General features: G+C 36.6%; 1 protein-coding gene across 5 annotated transcripts in view; it reads right to left on the reverse strand.

Moving 5' to 3' along the window:
- The window catches only part of LOC105487639 (leucine rich repeat containing 49), a 208,178-nt gene that overhangs the window by 30,995 nt on the left and 150,936 nt on the right, over positions 1–26,247 (reverse strand). For all 5 annotated transcript variants that reach the window (XM_011751153.3, XM_024794735.2, XM_011751149.3 and 2 more), the window contains 3 exons: positions 22,709–22,946; positions 21,334–21,519; positions 18,418–18,527 (listed from right to left, as the gene is read on the reverse strand). In XM_011751153.3, coding sequence (XP_011749455.2) covers positions 18,418–18,527; positions 21,334–21,519; positions 22,709–22,946 — 534 coding nt within the window. The remainder of the gene's footprint in view (positions 1–18,417; positions 18,528–21,333; positions 21,520–22,708; positions 22,947–26,247) is intronic.

The raw sequence follows: 26,247 nt of genomic DNA on the forward strand, positions 1-26,247 counted from the left end.
GACTCCCATACAATAATAATGGGAGACTTTAACACCCCCACTGTCAACATTAGACAGATCAATGAGACAGAAAGTCAACAAGGATATCCAGGAATTGAACTCAACTCTGCACCAAGCGGACCTAATAGACATCTACAGAACTCTCCACCCCAAATCAACAGAATATACATTCTTCTCAGCACCACATCGCACTTATTCGAAAATTGACCACATAGTTGGAAGCACTCCTCAGCAAATGTAAAAGAACAGAAATCATAACAAACTGTCTCTCAGACCACAGTACAATCAAACTAGAACTCAGGACTAAGAAACTCAATCAAACCGCTCAACTACATGGAAACTGAACAACCTGCTCCTGAATGATTACTGGGTACATAACGAAATGAAGGCAGAAATAAAGATGTTCTTTGAAACCAATGAGAACAAAGATACAACATACCAGAATCTCTGGGACACATTTAAAGCAGTGTGTAGAGGGAAATTTATAGCACTAAATGCCCACAAGAGAAAGCAGGAAAGATCTAAAATTGACACCCTAGCATCACAATTAAAAGAACTAGAGAAGCAAGAGCAAACATATTCAAAAGCTAGCAGAAGGCAAGAAATAACTAAGATCAGAGCAGAACTGAAGGAGATAGAGACACAAAAAGCCCTCCAAAAAAATCAATGAATCCAGGATCTGGTTTTTTGAAAAGATCAACAAAATTGATAGACCACTAGCAAGACTAATAAAGAAGGAAAGAGAGAAGAATCAAATAGACACAATAAAAAATGATAAAGGGGATATCACCACCGACCCCACAGAAATACAAACTACCATCCGAGAATACTATAAACACCTCTACACAAATAAACTAGAAAACCTAGAAGAAATGGATAATTTCCTGGACACTTACACTCTCCCAAGACTAAACCAGGAAGAAGTTGAATCCCTGAATAGACCAATAGCAGGCTCTGAAATTGAGGCAATAATTAATAGCCTACCAACCAAAAAAAAGTCCAGGACCAGATGGATTCACAGCTGAATTCTACCAGAGGTACAAGGAGGAGCTGGTACCATTCCTTCTGAAACTATTCCTATCAATAGAAAAAGAGGGAATCCTCCCTAACTCATTTTATGAGATCAACATCATCCTGATACCAAAGCCTGGCAGAGACACAACAAAAAAAGAGAATTTTAGACCAATATCCCTGAAGAACATTGATGGAAAAATCCTCAATAAAATATTGGCAAACCGAATCCAGCAGCACATCAAAAAGCTTGTCCACCATGATCAAGTGAGCTTCATCCCTGGGATGCAAGGTTGGTTCAACATACGCAAATCAATAAATGTAATCCAGCATATAAACAGAATCAAAGACAAAAACCACATGATTATCTCAATAGATGCAGAAAAGGCCTTTGAAAAAATTCAACAGCCCTTCATGCTAAAAACGCTCAATAAATTTGGTATTGATGAAACATATCCCAAAATAATAAGAGCTATTTATGATAAACCCACAGCCAATATCATATTGAATGGGCAAAATCCGGAAGCATTCCCTTTGAAAACTGGCACAAGACAGGGATGCCCTCTCTCACCACTCCTATTCAACATAGTGTTGGAAGTTCTGGCTAGGGCAATCAGGCAAGAGAAAGAAATCAAGGGTATTCAGTTAGGAAAAGGAGAAGTCAAATTGTCCCTGTTTGCAGAATGACATGATTGTATATTTAGAAAACCCCATTGTCTCAGCCCGAAATCTCCTTAAGCTGATAAGCAACTTCAGCAAAGTCTCAGGATACAAAATTAATGTGCAAAAATCACAAGCATTCTTATACACCAGTAACAGACAAACAGAGAGTCAAATCATGAATGAACTCCCATTTACAATAGCTTCAAAGAGAATAAAATACCTAGGAATCCAACACACAAGGGATGCAAAGGCCTATTTCAAGGAGCACTACAAACCACTGCTCAGTGAAATAAAAGAGGACACAAATAAATGGAAGAAACATACCATGCTCATGGATAGGAAGAATCAACATTGTGAAAATGGCCATACTGCCCAACATAATTTATAGATTCAATGCCATCCCCATTAAGCTACCAATGACTTTCTTCCCAGAATTGGAAAAAACTGCTTTAAAGTTCATATGGAACCAAAAAGACCCCACATTGCCAAGACAATCCTAAGTCAAAAGAACAAAGTTGGAGGCATCACGCTACCTGACTTCAAACTATACTCCAAGGCTACAGTAACCAAAACAGCACGGTGCTGGTACCAAAACAGAGACACAGACCAATGGAACAGAACAGAGCCCTCAGAAATAATACCACATATCTACAGCCATCTGATCTTTGACAAACCTGACAAAAACAACAATCGGGGAAATGATTCCCTATTTAATAAATGGTGCTGGGAAAATTGGCTAGCCATAAGTAGAAAGCTGAAACTGGATCCTTTCCTTACTCCTTATACGAAAATTAATTCAAGATGGATTACAGACTTAAATGTTTGAACTAAAACCATAAAAAGCCTAGAAGAAAACCTAGGTAATACCATTCAGGACATAGGCATGGGCAAGGACTTCATGTCTAAAACACCAAAAGCAACAGCAACAAAAGCCAAAATTGACAAATGGGATCTAATGAAACTAAAGAGCTTTTGCACAGCAAAAGCAACTACCATCAGAGTGAGCAGGCAACCTACAGAATGGGAGAAAATTTTTGCAATCTACTCATCTGACAAAGGGCTAATATCCAGAACCTATAAAGAATTGAATCAAATTTACAAGAAAAAAAACAAACAACCCCATCAAAAAGTGGGCAAAGGATATGAACAGACATTTCTCAAAAGAAGACATTCATACAGCCAACAGACACATGAAAAAATGCTCATCATCACTCGCCATCAGAGAAATACGAATCAAAACCACAATGAGATACCATCTCACACCAGTTAGAATGGCAATTGTTAAAAAATCAGGAAACAACAGGTGCTGGAGAGGATGTGGAGAAATAGGAACACTTTTACACTGTTGGTGGGACTGTAAACTAGTTAAACCACTGTGGAAAACAGTGTGGCAATTCCTCAAGGATCTAGAACTAGAAATACCATTTGACCCAGCCATCCCATTACTGGGGATATACCCAAAGGATTATAAGTCATACTGCTATAAAGACATATGCACATGTATGTTTATTGCGGCACTATTCACAATAGCAAAGACTTGGAATCAACCCAAATGTCCATCGGTGACAGACTGGATTAAGAAAATGTGGCACATATACATCATGGAATACTATGCAGCCATAAAAAAGGATGAGTTCGTGTCCTTTGTAGGAACATGGATGTAGATGGAAACCATCATTCTCAGCAAACTATCGCAAGAACAGAAAACCAAATACCATATGTTCTCACTCATAGGTGGGAAGTGAACAATGAGATCACTTGGACACAGGAAGGAGAACATCACACATCGGGTCCTATTGTGGGGAGGGGGTAGGGGGAGGGATAGCATTAGGAGATATACCTAATGTAAATGACGAGTTAATGGGTGCAGCATACCAACATGGCACATGTATACATATGTAACAAACCTGCACGTTGTGCACATGTACCCTAGAACATAAAGTATAATAATAAAAAAAAAAGAAAAAAAAAAAGAATTCTTAGAAAAGTGAAAAAAAAAAGTAATAGTAATTTTAGTAAAAGGTGCCTTAAATTTATTAATTCTCTTTCAAATGAAAAAAATGAAAATGGAAAGTTAAAATACAATCAAATCTTAAATATCTGTATTTTAGAAAGCTTAATAAATATTTTTATTTCTACAAAAAAAAAAAGTCAAGAAACAGCCGATGCTGGTGAAGCTGGGGAGAAATAGGAGTTCTTTCACACTGTTGGTGGGAGTGTAAATTAGTTCAACCATGTGGGAGACAGTGTGGTGATTCCTCAAGGATCTAGAACCAGAAATACCATTTGATCCAGCAATCCCATTACTGGGTATATACCCAAAGGATTATAAATCATTCTACTATAAAGACACATGCACATGTATGTTTATTGCAGCACTGTTTATAATAGCAAAGACTTGGAACCAACCCAAATGCCCATCAGCGATAGACTGAATAAAAAAATGTGGCACATATACACCATGGAATACTATGCAGCCATAAAAAAGAATGAATTCATGTCCTTTGCAGGGACACGGATGAAGCTGGAAGCCATCATTCTCAGCAAACCAACAGAGAAGCAGAAAACCAAACACTTCATGTTCTCACTCATAGGTGGGAGTTGAAAAATGAGAACACAAGGACACAGGGGGGGAACATCACACACTGGGGCCTGTCGGGGGTGGGGGCAAGGGGAGGGAGAGCATTAGGACAAATGCCTAATGCATGCAGGGCTTAAAACCTGGATGACAGTTTGGTGGGTGCAGCCAACCATCGTGGCACATGTATACCTATGTAACAACCTGCATGTTCTGCACATGTATCCCAGAACTTAAAGTAAAAAAAAAAAAAAAGAAGTACAGAATAAAAGCTCCTCTTTGTATCTCTGGTGGAATTCAGCTGTAAATCCATCTGGTCCTGGGCTTTTCTTTGATTGGTAGGCTATTTATTATTACCTCAATTTCAGAACTTGTTATTGGTCTATTCAGGAATTTAACTTCTTCCCGATTCAGTCTTGGCAGGCTGTATGTGTCCAGGAATTATCCATTTCCTCTAGATTTTCTAGTTTATTTGCATAGAGGTATTTATAGTATTCTCTGATGGTTGTTTGTATTTCTGTGGGGCCAATGGTGATATCAACTTTATCATTTTTTATTGTGTCTATTGCATTCTTCTCTCTTTTGTTCTTTATTAGTCTAGATAAAGGTCTATTTCATTAATTTTTTCCAAAAAAACAGCTCCTGGATTTTTTAAAGGGTTTTTCATGTCTCTATCTCCTTCAGTTCTGCTCTGATCTTTGTTATTTCTTGTCTTCTGCTGGCTTTGGGGTTTATTTGCTCTTGCTTCTCTAGTTCTTTTAATCGTGATGTTAGGGTGTCGATTTGAGATCTTTTTAGCTTTTTGATGTGGGCATTTAGTGCTATAAATTTCCCTCTTAACACTACTTTAGCTGTGTCCTAGAGATTCTGGTATATTGACTCTTTGTTCTCAATGGTTTCAAATAACTTCTTGGTTTCTGCCTTAATTAATTATTTATCCAGAAGTCATTCAGGAGCGGGTTGTTCCATTTCCATGTAGTTGTGTGGTTTTGAGTGAGTTTCTTAATCCTGAGTTCTAATTTGATTGAGCTGTGGTCCAAGAGACAGGTTATTATGATTTCAGTTCTTTTGTATTTGCTGAGGAGTGTTTTACTTCCAATTATGTGATCAGTTTTAGAGTAAGTACCATGTGGTGCTGAGAAGAATGTATATTCTGTTGTTTTTGGGTGGAGAGTTCTGTAGATCTATAAGGTCCACTTGATTCAGAGCTGAGTTCAAGTTCTGAAAATCCTTGTTAATTTTCTGTCTCAATGATCTGATGTTGACAGTGGGGTGTTAAAGTCTCCCACTATTATTGTGTGGGAGTCTAAGACTCTTTGTAGGTCTCTAAGAAGTTGTTTCATGAATCTGGGTGCTCCTGTATTGGGTGCATATACATTTAGGATAGTTAGCTCTTCTTGTTGAATTGATCCATTTACTATTATGTAATGCCCTTCTCTGTCTTTTTTGATCTGTGTTGGTTTAAAGTCCATTTTGTCAGAAACTAGGATTGCAACCCCTGCTTTTTTGTTTTTTCTTTCAATTTGCTTGGTAAATTTCCTCCATCCCTTTATTATTTCATTTTATTTTATTTTGTGTGTCTTTGCACGTGAGATGGGTCTCTCGAATACAGCACACTGATGGGTCTTGACTCTTTATCCAGCTTGCCATTCTGTGTCTTTTAACTGGGGCATTTAGCCCATTTAAGGTTAATATTGTTATGTGTGAATTTGGTCCTGTCATCATGATGCTAGCAGGTTATTTTGCAGACTTGTTGATGTAGTTGCTTCACAGTGTCATTGGTCTTTGTACTTCAGTGTGTTTTTGCAGTGGCTGATAATGGCTTTTCCTCCAATCTCTTCTGGCTTATAGGCTTTCTGCTGAGAGGTCCACTGTTAGTCTGATAGGCTTCCCTTTGTAGGTGACTGGCCCTTCTCTCTGGCTGCCCTTAACATTTTTTTCTTCATTTCCACCTTGGAGAATCTGTTAATTATGTGTCTTGGGGTTGATCTTCTCATGGAGTATCTTACTGGAGTTCTCTGGATTTCCTGAATATGAATGTTAGCCTGTCTTGTTAGGTAGGGGAAGTTCTCCTGGATGATATCCTGAAGTATGTTTTCCAACTTGGTTCCATTCTCCCTGTCTCTTTCAGGTTCCCCAGTCAGTTGTAGGTTTTGTCTTTTTACATAATCCCCTAGTTCTCAGAGGTTTTGTTCATTCCTTTTCATTCTTTTTTCTCTAATCTTGTCTGCCTGTCTTATTTCAGCAAGACAGTCTTCAAGCTCTGAAATTCTTTCCTCTGCTTGGTATATTCAGTTATTGATACTTGTGGTTGCATTGTGAAGTTCTTGTGTTTTTTCAGTTCCATCAGGCCTCTTATGTTCCTCTCTAAACTGGTTATTCTGGTTAACAGCTCCTGCAATCTTTTAGCATGGTTCTTGGCTTCTTTGCATTATTTTGTCAATTCATCCATATCACCTTCCACCCAGTTCTGTGTCCCTGCTGGAGAAGTGTTGGGATAATTTGGAGAAGGAGAGGCATTCTAGCTTTTTGAGTTTTCAGTGTTTTTTTCATTGAGTCTTTTTCATCTTTGTGAGTTTATTCAGCTTTGATCTTTGAGGCTGCTAACCTTTGGGTGGGGTTTTTATGGGGACTTTTTTGTTGTGCTGTTGTTGTTGTTGTTTTTTGTTTGCTTTCTTTCAACAGTCAGCCCCTCTTCTGTAGGGCTACTGTGGTTTGTGGGGGTCCACTCCAGACCCTATTTGCCTGGGTCCCTCCTGCACTTGGAGATGTCATCAGTGGAGGTTGCAAAACAGTAAAGATGACTGCCTGCTCCTTCCTCTGGGACCTCTGTCCTAGAGGGGCACCAATATGATGCCAGTGGGAATGCTCCTGTATAAGGTGTCTGGCAACCCTTGCTGGGGGGAGTCCCACCCACTCAGGAGGCATGAGATCCAGCACCTGCTTAATAAAGCACTCTGGCTGTCCCTTAGTGGAAGGGGTGCACTGCACTGGGAGGAATCCCACTTGTCTGGACTACCCAGATACCTCAGAGCCAGCAGGAGAAAGACTAAGTCTGCTGATCTGTGGAGACTATGGCTGCCCCTCAGGGGCTCAGTCCCAGAGAGATCAGAGTTCTGTCCCTAAACCCCTGGCTGGAGTTGCTGCAATTCCTGCAGGGAGGCCCCACCTAGTAAGCAGGATGGGTTACTGCAGTGATGGCTGCCACCCCTCTCTCTGGGAGCTCAGTGGTCTTAGGCAGCAGTCAGATGCAGTGATGGCATCTGCCCCTCCCCTGGGGAGCTCAGTCATCTTAGGCAGCAGGCAGCTGCAGTGATGGCATCTGTCCCAAGGAGGTAGCAGGCAGCCTCAGTGATGGTGACTGCCTCTCCCCTGAGGAACTCGGTAGCCTTAGGCAGTATCCAGCCAAGTGGTCACTGAGAATATGCACAGCTCTATTCTTGAGATCCAAGGCCCTGGTGGCATGGGCTCATGAGGGGGATCTCCTGATCTGTGGGTTGCAGAGATCCATGGAAAAAGTGTGGTTTCCCAGGCAGGGTAGCACAATCACTCACTGCCTCCCTTTGCTGGGGGTGGGAGCTCCCCTTGCCCTGTGTGGCTCTCAGGTGGGCCATCGCACCACCCTGCTTTTCCTCTCTCTCCATGGGTCATGCCAAATGCCCAGTCAGTCCCAATAACAGGGCCTGGATACCTCAGTTGCCGGTGCAGGATTCACTCACCATTTTGTTCTTCTCAGTGGGAGTCTCCAACCGCAGCTACTGCTAATTTGCCATCTTGGCCCCTATTTCCATTTACTTTCTTTACTGATTTTCTTTAAATTACAAAAGTAATGCCTATACACATCTTATATCATTTTTATTAGTCTTTTCACATAATCAACTTTACATTAATACTGTTTTAACATCATTTCTTTTTCTTTAACTTTCTTCTGGATTATTTTGCTTACCTTGGTGAGATAAGTGTTCTAGCGCATTCATTTTCAGCTTTTATTCTTTCCTACTACACCCATGTCAAGGTTGTCTCCATTTAGCACCACTTTAACTTGATCCCACAAGTTTTGAAATGGGTATTTTTATTATATTTCAGTTCAAGGTAGTTTCAGATTTCTATTATGAAATTATCTTTAACCTGTGGGTTATTTAGAAATGTGTTTCTTAATTTTCAAATATATGGAAATTTCCTGGTTATCATTTTGTAGTCAGGTTAAAGATTGACTGCATTTTGAATAGAAAACATGCTCCATGTGATTTCAATTCTTTGCAATCTCTGGACATTTGCTTTATGAATAGTATTTGGTCAATTTTTTAAAATGTTCCATATATGCTTGACAAGAATGTGTAGCTGCTGGGGGCAATGTTCTCTAAGTGGTAATTAGGTCAAATTTATCACATTATTCAAGCATTTTATATCCTTTTTCTATTAATTACTCAGAGATGTATTAAAACTTCCTACTAATTGTAATTGTGGATTTGTAGTTCTATCAATTTTGGGATTATACATTTTTAAGGTTATGCTAATAAGTGCATACAAATTTAAATGTCCTATAGTTTTCTAGTGAACCGAACCTATTATCATTTTTTTTTTTTTTTTTTTTTTTTTTTTTTTTTTTTTTTGAGACGGAGTCTCGCTCTGTCGCCCAGGCTGGAGTGCAGTGGCCTGATCTCAGCTCACTGCAAGCTCCGCCTCCCGGGTTCACGCCATTCTCCTGCCTCAGCCTCCCGAGTAGCTGGGACCACAGGCGCCCGCCAGCTCGCCCGGCTAGTTTTTTTTTTTTGTATTTTTTAGTAGAGACGGGGTTTCACTGTGTTAGCCAGGATGGTCTCAATCTCCTGACCTTGTGATCCACCCGTCTCGGCCTCCCAAAGTGCTGGGATTACAGGCTTGAGCCACCGCGCCCGGCCCCTATTATCATTTTTAAATGATCCTTTTTATTTCTAGTATTACTTTCAACTTTCAAGTCTATTGAGTCCTCAATAGCTACTCCATTTTTATTTTGGTAGTATTTATGTTGTTTATCTTTTCTCACTTTTTTGCTTTCAACATTTATGCAAACATATTTCAGATGTATCTCTTGTAAACAACATGTAGTTGAACTTCATTTTTTTATTCAGTCCGACAATCTTAGCATTTTATTTTTTTGGGTTTTTTTTGGAGATAGGGTCTCACTCTGTCACCCAGGCTGAGGTGCAGCTGCACGGTCTCAGCTCACTGCAACCTCTGCCTCCTGGGTTCAAGTGATTCTCATGCCTCAGCCTCCTGAGTAGCTGGGATTACAGGCACATTCCACCACACCCGGCTAATTTTTGTATTTTTAGTAGAGACGGGGTTTCACAATGTTGGCCAGGTTGGTCTTGAACTCCTGACCTCAGGTGATCTGCCTGTCTTGGTCTCCCAAAGTGCTGGGATTACAGGCACAAGCCACCAGGCCCGGCCAATCTTTGCATTTCAATCAGAACAATTAGTATATTTGCATTTTATCATTAAGATAGATTCATTACATTGATGGCTGTATTACGGCTTCCTTGCATCCATGTCCTTTACAATGTGATTTTACAGCTACATAAGGCCTACTCTCAGGCCCCTTAAGTGTTGCTCTGTTATCTGATTTGACCAAAAGAATGTGGGTTAAATGATGGTATGTCAGTTCTTAGCATAGGACTCAAGAGGCCTTGCATGTTTCTTTTTCTTTGAACCCTGCCTCTGCCATGAGAACAAGCCCAGGCAGATTTCTGGAGTATGAGAGACCATGTGTAGCAGAGACAGGTTGTCCCAGCTAAGGCCTTCCTAGACCAGGTTACAGCCAGCCAACCCTCAAACAAGTGAGAGAGCCAAGGTTAGATCAGCAGAGTTGCCTACCAATCCACAGGTGACTACTGATACATGAGGACCCCAGCTGAAGGCAGAAGATCCACCTAGCTGACCTATAGACTAAAAGAAAAAAATAAATGCTTCTTGTTTTAAGCAGTACTGGTAGTGATAGGAACATACATGCTGATATACCACTATTTATGTTTAAATCTACCATTTTCTTTTCTTTCTGCTTAATCCACATGTTCTATTTTTCGTTTTCTCTTTGCCTACCTTACTAATTTAGAAGCTATATATTTGCTTATTATTTGGTTACCACAGAAATTACAACACGAACAACATTAACCCACTAATATATAAAGTTAATCGCTATATTTATCTCCATCCCAGATAATACAAGGTCCTAAAATACAATATCTCCATTTACTCCTTCCTGCTACATATACTACTGTTGCAGTGTATTTTAATTTTATATTTTTATACCCCACAAAATGTTGTTACTGTTGATCTCTATCAACCTTGTCCAACCTGTGGCTGACGGGCCACCACATGTGGTCCAGGATGGCTTTGAATATGGCCCAACATAAATTTGTAAACTTTCTTATGAGATTTTTTTTGTGATTTTTTTTCTAGCTCATCTGCTGTCATTAGTGTTAGTGTATTTTACGTGTAGCCCAAGAAAATTCTTCTTCCAATGTGGCCCAAGGAAACCAAAAGATTGGATACCCCTAATTTATATGGCCAATGTTCATTTAGCCTTATCCAACATATTTAGTACTTTCCTTGCTCCTTAGCTTTTCTTGCATCTCAGACCTGCTAACTGGGGTCACTGTCCTGCCTTAATTATAAGCTTTATAATTTCTTTTAGTGTAAGAATACTAATGGGAATTCTCTTAGATTTTGTTTTTATTATTTTGTTTCAAATATCTTTATTTCACCTTCATTCTTAAAAGACATATTTGCTGTGCATAGAATTCTAGGTTGGTAATTTCCTTCAGTACATTGAACACATCATTCATTATCCTATCTTCTGGCTTCCACTGCTGCTGTTACGAAATCAATTTGTTGATCTCCACTCTTTTCAAGGTAACCTCTCTTTTCCTGGTTGTTTTAAAACTTTTCACCTTATATTTAGAATTCTGTAGTTTCACTGTGATGTGACTAGCTGTAGATTTCTTTTCATTTATCCTTTTTGTGATTAGCTGGGCTTATTTAATGTGTGGTTTGTGTATTTCATCAGTTCTGAACAATATTTGCCATTATCTGTTTTAATATTGCCTCTACTCTATGCTCTCCATTGTGTCTTTTTGAAACTTCAGTCAGATGTTAAACCTTCCAACTCACTTTATTCTCCAAATTTCGTAGCCACTTTCTCATATACTCTATCTTCTTTCCTTTTTGTACTACATTCCAGAAAATCTCTTCTAGTCTGTCTCTCAGTTTATGGATCTCTTTTCAACTGCATCTAGTCAGCTGTTAAACCTCCTCATTAAATTTTAACTTTGTGTATTACATTTTTCATTTATATAATTTCTTTTGGTTTCCTTTCATGTCTGCCAGATCATTTTTTACAATTTCTTATTCTCTTCAGATATTTTCAAGCTTATCTTGTATATCATGACATATACTAGGCACAGTCGTTTTATAGTCTATGCATGATAATACCAATATTTAAAGTATTCATGGATCTGCTTCTGTAGTCTGTTTTTTCCTTCCAGTTCTTTTTTTTTTTTTTTTTTTTTTTTTTTTTTTTTTTTTGAGACGGAGTCTCGCTCTGCCGCCCAGGCTGGAGTGCAGTGGCCGGATCTCAGCTCACTGCAAGCTCCGCCTCCCGGGTTTACGCCATTCTCCTGCCTCAGCCTCCAGAGTAGCTGGGACTACAGGCGCCCGCCACCTCGCCCGGCTAGTTTTTTGTATTTTTTAGTAGAGACGGGGTTTCACCGTGTTAGCCAGGATGGTCTCGATCTCCTGACCTCGTGATCCGCCCGTCTCGGCCTCCCAAAGTGCTGGGATTACAGGCTTGAGCCACCGCGCCCGGCCCCTTCCAGTTCTTTTACATAATGTCTTATTTTCTTGTGTGACTGGTTATTTATATTTTCATTGTATGCTGGTAATTGCCTTTAAAAATTAGCCATGAGGATTCTTTGAGACAAGGTGAAAGTAGCTTCTTCCAGAGAGGAGGTACATTTGCTTTTTCCAGATATTTACAGACAGTGATACTTAAACTTTTATATTATTTTAAACTAGCTATGTGTTATGAATTCAGGCTGTACATCTATATGAGGACTGCTTTTTGTTTACATTTGCTTAGGGACAACTTTCCTCTTTTCTGCTCATATCAAGGCAACTTTCCTTGGAAATTCCTGAGTGGGGAGAAGAGGTAGGCTTATTTCTGACCTGATGGTATAGCCACTGGGGTTTCATTTTAATCTTAGGAAGACGTCAATTTATATTTACCACTTTAGATGGAGCCCTGGGCTTTGATTTCCATCATTTCTACTGTTCTAGGCTAGCAGAACAAAAATGTATGTTTCCTTGAAATGCCTCTGGATCAAACAGTCTCTATGATACGATAAAATATACATTTGGTCTTTGTCCATCCCTGTACTCTCTCCATTCCCATTTCCTGGCAAAAAGTTCCTAAAACCCTCGGAATTGCAGGAGTAATGAGAATGTTTTTATGCTAATGAGATGGCTGGTACCTGGGGTGTGTGAGCAAGATAGCTTTAGGATGGGCGCTGGGCACTGGAAAGGCCAAGGCATAATTAGAGGGGTGGGACCCCCAGCCCCATCACCAACCTCAGGGGAGGGGAGAGGAGCTGAAAATTGACTTGATTACCAATAGCCAATGATTTCATTTATCATGCCTACATAATGAAGTCTCCATAAAAACCCAAAAGGACAAGATTCAGAGAACTTCTGGATAGATGAACACGTGGAGGTTCCTGAAGTGTGGTATGCCTGGAGAGGGCATGGAAGCTCTATGCCCCTTCCCACATGGCTTGCTCTATGCATTTTTTCCATCTGGCTGTTCATCTGTATCCTTTGTCATATCCTTTATAATAACTGGGTAAATGTAACTAAAGTGTTTCCTTGTGTTCTGTGAGCCACTCTAAGCAAACTAATAGAACCTCCCCAAGAAGGGGGTTGTCAGAATCTCACTTTATAGCTGATCAGTCAGAAGCACAGGTCACAACTTGTGCTTGCAACTGGCATGTGATGTAGGGAGGTTGGGTTTGGTGGGGAGGAGCTGTCTTGTGGGACTGATCTTTCAACCTGTGGGATCTGACACTATCTCCAGGTAGGCAGTGTCCGAATTAAATTGAATTAGAGGGCACCCAGCTGATGTCTGCTGCTGAATTGCCAGGCTGGTGTGTGGGGAAAACCCCCTCACATATCTGGCATCGGAAGTGTTGAATGGTGTGTAAAAGCAGGAAAAGTAAGTTTGTTTCTAAGAGCTTTGTGTCTACCTTAATTTTCAATGTTCTCATTTTCCCATAGATTCTGGCCTGGTAATTATGTTATACCTTCCTGGCTCCCCAAAACTTTTATGAAGGTTTTTATTTTGTCTAGCATTTTGTATTGTTTTTAACTCAAGGAATGGTAAAAACAACCAAACTCATCATTTTCAGAAACAGAAGTTCAATACATTCCTAATCTTATACAGATATATACAGAGTAAAACTCAAAAACTACTCTTTTCAAACCGTACAGACATAGAATAAAACCTGAAAATCATTCTTCAACTACTCTACCACCACTCCTCATATCTATATCCTCCCAGGTGTTCATCCTGTCAACTCCCTTTCTGTGTTTCCATATTTTTATGTCTACATATTTGTTATGTTGTTTTAAATAACATTGGGTCATAATGTAAATAGTTTTATGCCATATTTCATTCAATGAACTGTCTCTGGATCATTTCATGTCAGAACAGGAGATTTACCTCAATCTTTCTCCCCCTCCTCCTCCTTTTACAGTCATATTATCTACTATAATATAAATAGTATCATATAGATTCTACATCTGTAAATGTAGAAGTACTATGATATACTTAGTTTTACCAATTATTTGGCATTTGTTTACTTTCCAAAGTTAAGTAACTACAAACAATAAAGCATGGTAGCCTACTACATAAATAACTTGTGCATATGTGTATTTCAATAGACTATATTCCTAGTACTAAAACTAAGGGGTTCAAATATATGTATGCTTTAAATTTTGATAGACATTGCAAAACTACCTTCCACCAAAAGTCATGTTACACTTCTACCAACATGTACAGTGTACATCATCCTAAATACTAAAAAGTCACTGATATTATTGCTTTTAAAATTTTTAAGTTAATATCATTGGCAAAAATGACATCTCATTATTTTAATTTAAGTTGTATTTCTCTGATGACAAGTGAGTTTGGGCTTACATTATCTGGCTATTCATATTTCTTCTTGTGAGTTTTCTCTTTATATGTTTTGCCCTTTTTTTCTATTATCTCGACTGTCTTTTTTCTTACTAAATTTGTAGGATTTCTTAAAAATTTTGTTAAACATGCTGAAAATATATTCTCCTGTCTGCTTATGTATTTTCACTATATGATGATCATATAAAACTGTAAAAATGTGAGCTACATGTTATAAACCTTCAGGAAGTATGAGAAAGTATAGTAGAACATTTTCATTAACATGAGATGATAAATGCCTTTCTAAGATATAAAATGTATCTTGTTTTAGGGTCCTGAGAAATCATACTGGGATTTTTGATTGAGAATTAAGTAAATTTGTAATTTAATTTGGATAAATTGGCATCTTTACAATATTAAGTCTTGGAATTTGTTAACATTGTAAATATTCATTTTTAAACTTCCTTTTTGTTCCTAATTGTATTTTCATTTATTTATTTATTTATTTAAGAGACAGGGTCTTGCTCTGTCACCCAGATCAGAGTACAGTGGCGCAGATCACGGCTCACTGCAGCCTCAGCCTCCCACGCTCAAGCGATCCTCCCTCCTGCCTCAGCCCCAACAAGTAGCTGGGACCACAGGCACGAGCCACATGCCTGGTTAGTCTTTGTGTTTTTTCTAGAGATGGAGTCTTGCCATGTTGCCCAGGCTGGCTCAAACTCCTGGGCTCAAGCGATCCATCTGCCTCAGCCTCCCAAAGTGCTAGGACTACAGGCATGAGCCACCATGCCAGGCCTGTTCCCAATTTTATTGTGTATGTCAGAGTTACTTTTTATAAGGTGTATTTTCTGGTATTTCATAGTTTCTTTGCCTTTATAAATGGGGTACTTTTTCTAATACTATTTTCAACAGCTTATTATTGGTATGAAGAAATATTAATTATTTTGATATGTTAATCTAGTATCTGGCCTCATTGTTATACATTCCGATTGATTCAAAAAGTTTAATAGTTGAATTCTTGGATTTTCTGGAGAGTCAGTGTTTGCTTTTATTGGTTAACTATTCTCTTTCAAATTCTTATTTCTTTAAAAGCTGCTATTATCTTTATGAACTTCTTTTTTCCAATTTTTAGAATTTTGCCTTACTTTGGTATTTCTCTAGGTTCCTGAAGTAAAAGCTTCATTCATTACTTTCTAATCTTTCTTGTTTTTAAACAACTACATTAAAGATATACAATTTCCCGTCAGCACAGCTCTGGTCACATCCCAGAGGTTTTGACATATAGTATTCTTATTGTCAAACTCATTTATATATGATTTATTATTTTAGCTTTAATTTCCTCTTTAATTCAAAAGCATTAAAGTATTTTTAAATGCTTTTTAAAAAAGGATAAAAAACAAAAAAAAAAGAGATAGAACAAAAAGCAAGAAGATAATTCAAGAGGTCCATAGAAACATAGAGTAAAAAGTATCTATGTACTTTGGAATCCTAGTGTCTCCCTCCAATTCAACAGTTAGAGGTAAGCATTTTGAAAAAATCAACTGTCCGTGGCAAAATTGTCTTTTGTGAAACCAGTTCCTGGTGCCAAAAAGGTTGAGGACTGCTGCTGCATATCATCACATTTCTAGTCTTTTCCCACAAAGTTATCTCAAAGTCTATGACTTTGATCAAACATCCTCTTTTTTAAGTTTAAAGGCATTTGTATCTTGTTTTCTGGAAGCTTGCATCTGCTGTCTACCCCACTTCCCATTCCAATTCCAACTAGGTAAGTTTTTGGCTATCCTGACCCATTATTTTCTAATTTTATAATATTATGATTAGAAAATGTGATTTGTATGAGTATGCTTTTTGAGATACTTGAAGATTTACTTTGAGTTTAATATATGATCACCTTTTACAAACATTCCATAGATGTTTGAATAAAATATGTGTTTCTTTTTCTGAACTGGGAATAAGGTTGTGAGCACAAGATTTTAAGTATATTTATTTGATAAAACGTGTTAACTATGTTATTCAAATCCTCTATAGTCTTTCTTATTTTAGTTGATTTGATCTGATTTATGAGAGAAGCGTATTAATGTCTATTACAATAACTGAAAAATTCGTCAATATATGCTTCTATTTGTTGATGTGTTTAAAAGCTGTAGTCTTAGTTACACTGTTTCATAACTATTTTCTGGTGGATTGTAGTTTTTAGTGTCATCAATTCTATCATTATTAACCACTAATATTCCTGTATTTGTTTGTTGTTGGCATTTAGCTCATTATACATTTTCCATCCCTTTGCTTTAAGCCTTTAGGGGTTTTTAGAGTATCTCTGATAAAACATGTTTTTAATTCAATCTGAGAGTTAGTATCTATTAATAGAAGACTTTATTAGTATTTATGGTGATAACCCAAATGCTATTTTTTTCTTCCTGCTTTTTGTTGATCACCGTTTTCCTTTTAGTAGTTTAGGAATTATCCATCTAATCTTTTCCTAATGAAAACCCTTAATATTTTAATACACACAAATGTGTATTTTTCCATCAATTTTTGTTTTTAATTAGTACCTATTATCTCTCCTAAACAGGGAAAGAAAGTAAACTTTAACTTCCATTCTCTTAGGATTTTCTTGGATTTTTATTTTTAGGTTATTTAATCTTTTTAACATTATACATTAATACTTATTCAGACAACTATAAATTTTACTGATTTCTTTCATTATGTAGGCATTGTTTCTTGAATTCAATGCCTCCTTTTTTTTCTCAGAATGGTTTTGTGGGTTTTAGATGGGATTTATATTCCATCAATCAGATACACCTGGGTAAGATTTAAATTCAGAACTGGGCTAAGTGGGGAAGTAGGAGTAGCATGCAAAAGACTCACTTTGTTAGTGTAAATTATAGTAGGGTAACATGGTTCTGGAGCCAGATTCTGGGGAGCAGAGTAGGGAACTTCCTGATCCCCAGCGCAGTTAAAGTGGTATGATCCTGGTGCTCACAGCTGGGACAACAGTCTTCTGTTGTCCTTGACTGTAGCAAAGTGTTCCATGACCACAGCAAGGAGGCAGTTTCCTTTGTGGGCTTGTTCTATGGTATTCTGGGAGACATCTCTGGAGGCTCAGTCTAGAAACTGCTTCCTCAACGCTTTCAAGTATTTTGTAGATGTCTAATTCCTTGCTTACTTTAACCAGAGTGACTTGTATGATCTATAACTGAATCATGGCTGGTCAACCATCCTTGACTATTTCTTCATCCCTGCTCCACCACGTCAGTTAGTGTGTTCTGTCAGGTTTCCTCTTCTCCATCTTGCTGCCTTGGCTCAGGCCCTCATAATCTCTCCTGGCCTACAGAGTAACCACTTGATTGATCTTCATTACTTCAACCTCTGCCTGCTCAAATGGCAGTCTTCTAGAATGTAAATCCAATTATACGATTGCTTGTGCTTCATTACAAAACACAAGTTTTCATTTTTGCTTGGCATGGATTGGAAAGCTCTTCAAAGTCAGACCACAATCAATCTTTCTAGCTTAATTTCCTATCACTTATTCATAATCATCCCATGTTCCAATTATACTCAGCTATTTACAATTACTTGTGCTTTTGCAGATATCTTTTCCCCATATCCTCTACCTGAAAACTCCTACTCATTCCCAAAGAACTAGATAAAATGTTATCTCCTTTGTGAAGCCTTCCCCAGTGTTCTTCCAAAATGTGGTTAGTCTCTCCTACGGCCCTCCCTTATAGCACCTGAAACGTTATGTTTTCATTGCTTGTGTATATCTTTAACTTATTAGACTATAAGCCATATGAGAATAAGGATCATCTTATTTAATATCCCCAACACTTTCAATAGGGCCAGTCTAGGATACATGTTTATGGAACACATAATTAGCATAGTTAAGAGGTACGTGGAATTTATTTCTTTTTCTAGTGTAACAGTGATTCTATAAAAAACTATAAAAATTAAAGGTTACCTGGCATCACCCAGAATGGAAATCAGACGATACTGGGGTAACTCAGAAGATGCTACATGTGCTAGGATTCCAAAGAGCCTTTCAGCCATTATCATATCATTCTGTGTCACCTGAAGAGATACGATAGAAAGGGGTAAAAAAAATGACACCATCTCTTAGCTGGATAAAACTAATATAATCCCAGAGAGAGATCCAGATTAAATATTATCTTGTAAGCCCACAAAAGCACATTCTCCTGTGCTGTAGAAAGAAGAGTTTTCATTGATATTTTTCTTTCTTGAGTTAAAAGAAGATGTACAATTGTGGTTCATGATGATGGAAGTTGATTGGAGGTGATGAGTTAGCTCTCATTTAGAAGCTGTCTTTCCTGAGAATTACACTTCAATTTTTAGTAATTTTTTTTTTCAGAAATCCTATAGCTTCTTGGATTAGAATGATTTAGAGGAAAAAAAATTCCCAAGCGTCAATGGGATAGATGCATTTTAATAATATATCAAAGATAAGCCAAGGTGTTGGACATACCTGCTCCTTTAGAGATAATTTTGTCCCTTCCTGAGAGATGGAACTTCACTGAATTAGCAAGGATGCTCCCGTTCATTCTATCAGTCTTTATCCCCAAAAAGAATAACTTGTCACAAGTATACCCTACGAGGACCCATTCTTACATTAACCAAGAAAGTACTAAAAGCTGAAAGCAGTACCTGTATTACTATCTGGGGATATTTTCTTTAATACAAAATAGGGTTGCTAACATTTTAAATACTGTTTTTTGGTCATAATTCAGTGATCCCAGCCAAGAGCCATTTTGCGCCCTGCAGAACAATCGGCAATGTCTGGAGACATATTTAGTTATTTCTGGACATTACGGGCATCTAGTGGGTAGAGACCAGGGTTGCTGTTAAGCATGTCACAATACAGAGGACAGCCCCCACAACAAAGAATTATCTGGCTCAAAATGTCAACAGAGCCAAGGTTTAGAAACCCTGGTATAATTAAATTTTAGATCTTTTGAAAATTTGTTCCTGACACTAGCTGTAATACTCTTCACAGGCATTTTCTTAAAAACAAACCAATAATTCACAAACATTTTATACATAATGAATCAGTGCAGGCTAGCTCTCTTCCCTTCCCTGGATCTTAACAGTTAAGGAGACTTCTGTCACTTCAAATCCTTCCTTAGCTAATAACTAAGTTGTGTTTGGTCCAATATAGTCACCTAGTGGCCAATGCAGGCCACTACTCCATGTTTTCTTCTTGATGCTCATAATTCAATTTAATTCTACCTCAAGCAATATCATTCTTTTTTATACACGGAGAAGTAAAAATGCAGTGTAACATTACTATGTAAGGTCAAGGACTTTACAAACAGGAATATATATTAGGTATTTTAATAAAGTGTCAAATATCCCTGGCATTGGGATTTTCAGAAATTTAAATCAGAATAAATTATATTGGTTCTTTCTAATTCTTTCTAATTCTTCTCCACTTTACATAACTATACTATTCCTTCCTAATTCAAAGTTTGGTAATAATGGGTATTCTTCTAGTAATGATCCATATCTGGGTAAATACACTATTTAGGGTTAACTGAGGTAACGGTTTGTTACCTCAATTAAGGGAGAATCACTCACCCATAGTAAAAATAACCATTCTATTTCCAGTCTGAGCTAACTTTAGAAACCATTAGGACTAATTATTAGGTCCTTCCAGGGACTCACAACCTCACCTCTGGGGAAGTACCAAATAGTATACATGAATACACAAGACTGAGCCAACCCTCTTGAGAACTAGCTGGAGAAATTAAAAGTCATCTGAAGATTCAGATTTACCCAACATGTTCAGCAGATGGCTGATTCTGAGGTTATAGAAATACCATGGTTGATGCAAATTTCATATAGCTGCTTGTACATTGATCCAGAGATGTACAGTCTCCTCATAGTATGCTGAATTTTTGGAGTTAAGTATCTGCCTGTAGTGTATCAGCTGCAGGGAAATACAGTTACTGTGCCAGAAAGTTGATTACAGTTAATCTTACAATAAAGAGGTCTTCCGAATTTCAAGAGATATTATAATAAGACTAACAACATATTAAAGATTTTTTTTCCTTTGGAAGAGTATTTAAATTCAGTAGAGGTAGAAGCATAGCTTCTCTCTTTTCTTCCAAATTAGTATTTTAAAAGAACATGGCTTTTGAGTAGCTGGGGGATTACCTTGTGACAAGCTTAGCAGAATCAATCTAAAAATAACTTTTCACTAATAATTTTCCAGCTATTCAGCTCCAGACCTGAGTTACCCAATGTAGTCATGGCACAGTGGTTGCTACCAGCTATTAACAAAGCAGTCCAGACATTTACTTATACTTATTTTATTTTCTTTTTCTCTTATTTTCACTTTCTTTTATCTTTCTTCCTGGCTTATTTCTCCTTTTCATCTCTTCTTTTTGTAAATCATGTTCTTCCTCCTCTTTTTTTTCCATTTTATTCTTCCCTTTCTCTACCACAAGACCCTTATTAGTTGACATTTAGGTTTTACTTCCTTATCCCCTCTTGCATACCACGCAGTCTGCAAAGTACTTTGAAAAATACAAAGATCACATTACTTATAAAACAGTTATTTTTTATTTTTATTTTTAACTGTCACCCCACCATTTTATTTCACTGAATGCTTACAAACAACAGTATAAGCATTTGCCATTCACTACAACCTGGTTACTATTTTATTTTTATAATTTGTTTAGTTCTTTGGAAGTTTTAAAATAGATTCTTAGGTTTTTTGACATTTTAAATGTCTATATTTTAAAAAAAATAATGTCTCAAATGTTCTATCATGGTTACTTAAATTTCTAACCATTTAACGTAACTATTTCCCCTAAGAAGGAATATTTTTATTCTATAGTTCATCTAGTTTTTAGCTTACCTCTGTTCCATTTATTTTCTGCATACTAAAATGGCTTAGCCTAAACAGTACATAGTATTTCCAGAGTGTAAAATTGACAACTGGATTTCCTTGAGGATCAATTGTCAACTGGTCAACACGACGGAGTTGTGCTAGTGCATTAAATTGCTGCAGCATTACAAGATTTGTTTCTTTGAATTTAAGGTGCTGCAATGATAAAACACAAATACAGATTGGAACATTAATTTTAACCATATTGAAATATTAACATTAAAGCTTCACTAATCATTCCCCAAGTAAATATGTAAACTTTAGGCTTAGCAAGTATGTTTTCAATTACATTAAATCAACTGAATGTACTAAACTTACGTAACTTTAATTCATCCAATGCACCATTGATGGAATCCATCCAATATTGAATTCTGGGTGACTCTTTCTATAAATGACAGTCTCACTTATAAACAAACATTCTTTAAAGTTACATAAATATCAAATAATGCAGATTCAGGAATTATTGATTTTATGTGCTTTACATTATGTGCTTTACATTGACATTAAATAAATGTTTTAAAAAAGACTAGAAATGAAAATGTCAGAGCTTTATAAATACAGGCCCCACAATTTTCCTGAGAAGAACTAGTTAGTTGTGATTACTTGTATCTTGCCAAACACTATGTAGGATAGTTACACTGGCTACAGAAAAATCAAATCACTAAAACTGCAATGTTAATGCAAGCATTCTGTCTGTGAATCTAGATGCTCTTTTCTAAACACACTGTCTCCACCCCTATCTTTTTTAGGGAGAATGAAGTGAAAATAAAAACAAAAACCCACCAAAAAGGCAGGTGAGGGAAGTCTCTTGGCTGACAGAGAAAAACAAAACAATAATAAGAGATAACTCATTATAGAAATCACGGTTTCCACAAATGCATACTAAATAATACAATGACACCATAATTGAGGAAGGCTAATTTCTCAAAGTAATTTTAATGAGCTATTAAAATTATTTTCAACATTGTTAGGGGACAACCGTAAAAATTATATAATAAATACACATTTCACCATTACCAGGTATAATAGGTGAATACATAAGGCTATGTGTTAAGGTGAATCCTTTATAAAGTATAAATAAATAACTTGAATAAAATTATATCAGTCTTTTTCTACTCCACAAAGGATCTTTTTTTTTTGAGATTTAATTTCAAATGTTAACATAAAACTTCAAGGCCATTTATGAATACTAATTTAAATCCTAGCTCAAGAAAATTAACACAAAACTTTAATCTTCCTGCCAGATAGAAACTACATAAATAAAAGTTAAAACAGGTCTTTGGCCTGAACACACAAGTCATTGACTAAGAACAATTCAAATATACTACTAAAAGGAAATATTTACCAGAGAATTAGGAAACTTAATCTTCAGTTTAGGAAGCACATGGACGATTTCATCAAATTCTATGAAAGTGAAGGAGACAGTTGTGATCATTCCTGACGTTTGAACACTCCAATTCCTATCCAGAGATTCCAGTGCTCCTGAGCCATATAGGGAAAGTGTATCCCCGTCCACTTCAACAAGGTATGTGTCTATGACAGATAAACCTTGTAAAGCATTGTTGAGTCCTGAGTCTAGAGGCCTGGAAAATCCAAAGTATGATTTTAAATGAAAGACATCATGCAGAATACCTAACAGTATAATGACCTGTCAGAAAAGCTCTTCACAATTTTATATTCTTTTTTCATTTCAATAATTAAACCTAGAGCATTAAAGACTAATTTTCAATAAACTATCTGGAAGTTTTGTACTATTCTAATCATATATTTTAATTTAAAAAGAGGCACATTATGAACAAAAAGATCACCTCTAAACCCAAATTATTTCTATCCATGAAAGATAACTAATATTCCCTTTAGTTTTAAAACAACCTGTTTACTACATTATGGTTATCTTTTCATTTCAATACAGATAGGTTTTCCCAATCTATAAATTTTTCTGACTAGAAAAAAAGTGCAGTTTACAAATTAGTATTTCTATAGTAAGAACCATACATATAAAAATATGTTTACAAACCAAGTAATAACTGCTAAAAATAGTTTATTTCTCAGAGGTTGTATTAGGGGGTAACCCTAACTTTCTACTTTTGGATACTTCAATGGTTTTTGAAATTTTTAAAGTGTATACTATAGTTATAATCAGTAAAATCAGTGTAGATTTCCTCCTCACTTTGAAATAAGAAATAGTGAGAAGGAATCATTATTTATATGATATATACACACTATATATACACACACACACACACACACACACACACACACACACACACCTGCTTCTCATACTGCACTGAATTTGGTAATTATTATTTCCAAGGTAGAAGCCACATTTTTTATATAAGGCTATCTAAATGATAGCTAGAGAATAAATGAAATATCTTAATCCAACTCATATGTTCTGCCTTGTGAATAGACATGTAACTATTTGTTTTACCCAACCTCAAAACTTAAACAAAGCATGGTTTTTGTTTCTGCATTTTCCTTCTGGGATTTCTGCTTTCATCCAGTATTTATTTGACCCTACTAAAATTAGTGTCTCACTCTTATTTGTGCTCCCATGGTCTTTGGTACACTCCTGGAACACACTTCTCATAACTATATTACAATTTTATGCTTACAATTTTGCCTATTATTCCAGATAATGAGTGAGGCTAGAGAGTGTATATTTTTTCATCTTTGGGGACGCAAAACCTAGTAATTAGCTTTTAACAATGTATACTGAATGAATTATTAAAGATCTTCAAACATTTTACAGTGTTGATGTTAAGGGATAAAACTAAGAAAGCACCACTCTGTTGTTTATCATACTTATTTCAGAGGTACCAGCTAACCTTCTACACATTTGTTTATTCAATAACAAGATGAGTAATAACATCAGTCTACTTTAAGTGAATATGCAATCAAGAAAATACAAAAAGGCTCGATTTCTACCAGACTAGCACTTAAGACAATGATTATTATGTGACAAAAATCAAATATCCAATGAGTAGTAGTATATGAATTGTCTTAGATGATAATCTTAGAAAGGTGAAGGCTGATAATAGGAAAAACCAACTTAAAAATTAGTTCCATACATTTTGCTTTGTGTGATACATTGAGTTAGATTATATCTCATTGAGGTTGATTATATAATCAATACTGGAACAGAACAAAGGACAGTTTCAGTGTCACTAAAACAAAGAAGGCTTGATGAAAAGAGTGCATACTGCTATTACAATACTTGCCACATTGAACTGCAATTACTTGTTGCCTTATGTCTCTCTCTTACTAAACACAGTGATCCTTGAGGGCTTGAAATTTGTCACAATTACTATAGTAGATCCAAAATCTAGTACAGTGCCTAGCACGCACTCTGCTCAATACATATTTCTTGGATGAATTAATGAAGTGGGACAATGACGAAGTTTTTAATGAGTATGTATCATATCTTAAGAAGGATGTTTGAACCATAAGCTATGGTTTCAGTAAAGGGGCAGAATCAGTGATATAGGCACAGAATAAGGGTTAGCAAGAAGGTTTACCCACAGAGGGACGCCTGATGGCCACAGCAACCAGCAAAAAAGTTTAATGTAAAAATGATGGGGAATCAGAGTTACGTATCAAAAACATCAACAAATCCTTTGGGAAATGATGTTGCTCCACATCATATGTTTAAAAGTGTCTTGCTTTTCTTTTTCCACATAATTAAAAGTTTAAGAATATAAGTTCCACAATAAAAAGTCTCATCAGAAAGGGATTATTTATTTTGTGTAAAGGGCTTGTCAAGTAAACTGTTCAGGAAATAAGTGACATAATAAACAAGGCTACATTCAGCAAAACAGTGACATGGTTACAAAACAAAGCAGAATTTCCAATTTATATAGCTATTACATCCCCTTTTGGTAAAAACAAATGGCAAGTCTCCTGGGCTGCAGACAGGCTCATCTTTTTCACTAGGAAACGTAGCACCTAGTAAATAGGCCATATAGCACCTAACCCATTTCAGTTATTTTCTGAAGGAAGCTTTTGAGTTTAGCCTTAAACTCTGGCCAATGTTTACAAATTTGCTCCTCTGGGAAGGTGTGTTCGGAGCCCCATGAAAAAATGACTTAGCTTGCCAAACAATGTTTATATATTGGGGATTGTTCTTCTAGTTTTCCTTGTATCCTTAGCAGATATGGGCACATCTTTTTAGTTATACATACACACATATTAATTAATTAACTAATTAATTCTTTCTTTCTTTCATTCACCAAACATGTCCTGAAAGCCCACTCTCTACAAAACACTGTGCTAAGAATTTTGGCAAATGCCACTAAATCATGTGTATTGATAAGAACAATCAACGATGAGATCGTACAAAGGTTTCTGGATATAGCAAAATTATTGCTCACTTTTACTGGGTGATAGTTTCAGAAATATAACTGCTCTAATCCTACTCAGCAATCAAACTAATAAACATATGGGATATAATTTTTAAACTAAAATGACCTCAATATCACATTAAACAAATAGGTTTTTGTGGAGAGCTTATTATGTGTCAGATATTGTGTTAAGCATTGGGGATATAAAAATAAATCAAGATATATTTGCCCTCAAAGAGCTCTCAATCTGGATGGGTGGAGTGGAGAGGAAGATGAATATATATATTAAATATAATATAATGTGCTTATTGTAATATAATGAATATTTAAACCATATGCTAAGGGAACACAGAGAAAGGAATGACTAATTCTTCCAGAGGGGAAAAGTCAAGTTTAAAAAGGAAGGTTGCGTTTGAACTGATCCTTGAGAGATAAATAGCAGATTTTTAGCAGGAGCAGAAGTTGGGAAAACAGAATGAAGAAGGGCGCTGGAATGATTACTTTAAGTTCAGGGGCACATGTGCAAACCTGACACAGATTTTAT

The sequence above is a fragment of the Macaca nemestrina genome, chromosome 7 (genome assembly GCF_043159975.1).
Source record: "Macaca nemestrina isolate mMacNem1 chromosome 7, mMacNem.hap1, whole genome shotgun sequence".
Classification (NCBI taxonomy): domain Eukaryota; kingdom Metazoa; phylum Chordata; class Mammalia; order Primates; family Cercopithecidae; genus Macaca; species Macaca nemestrina.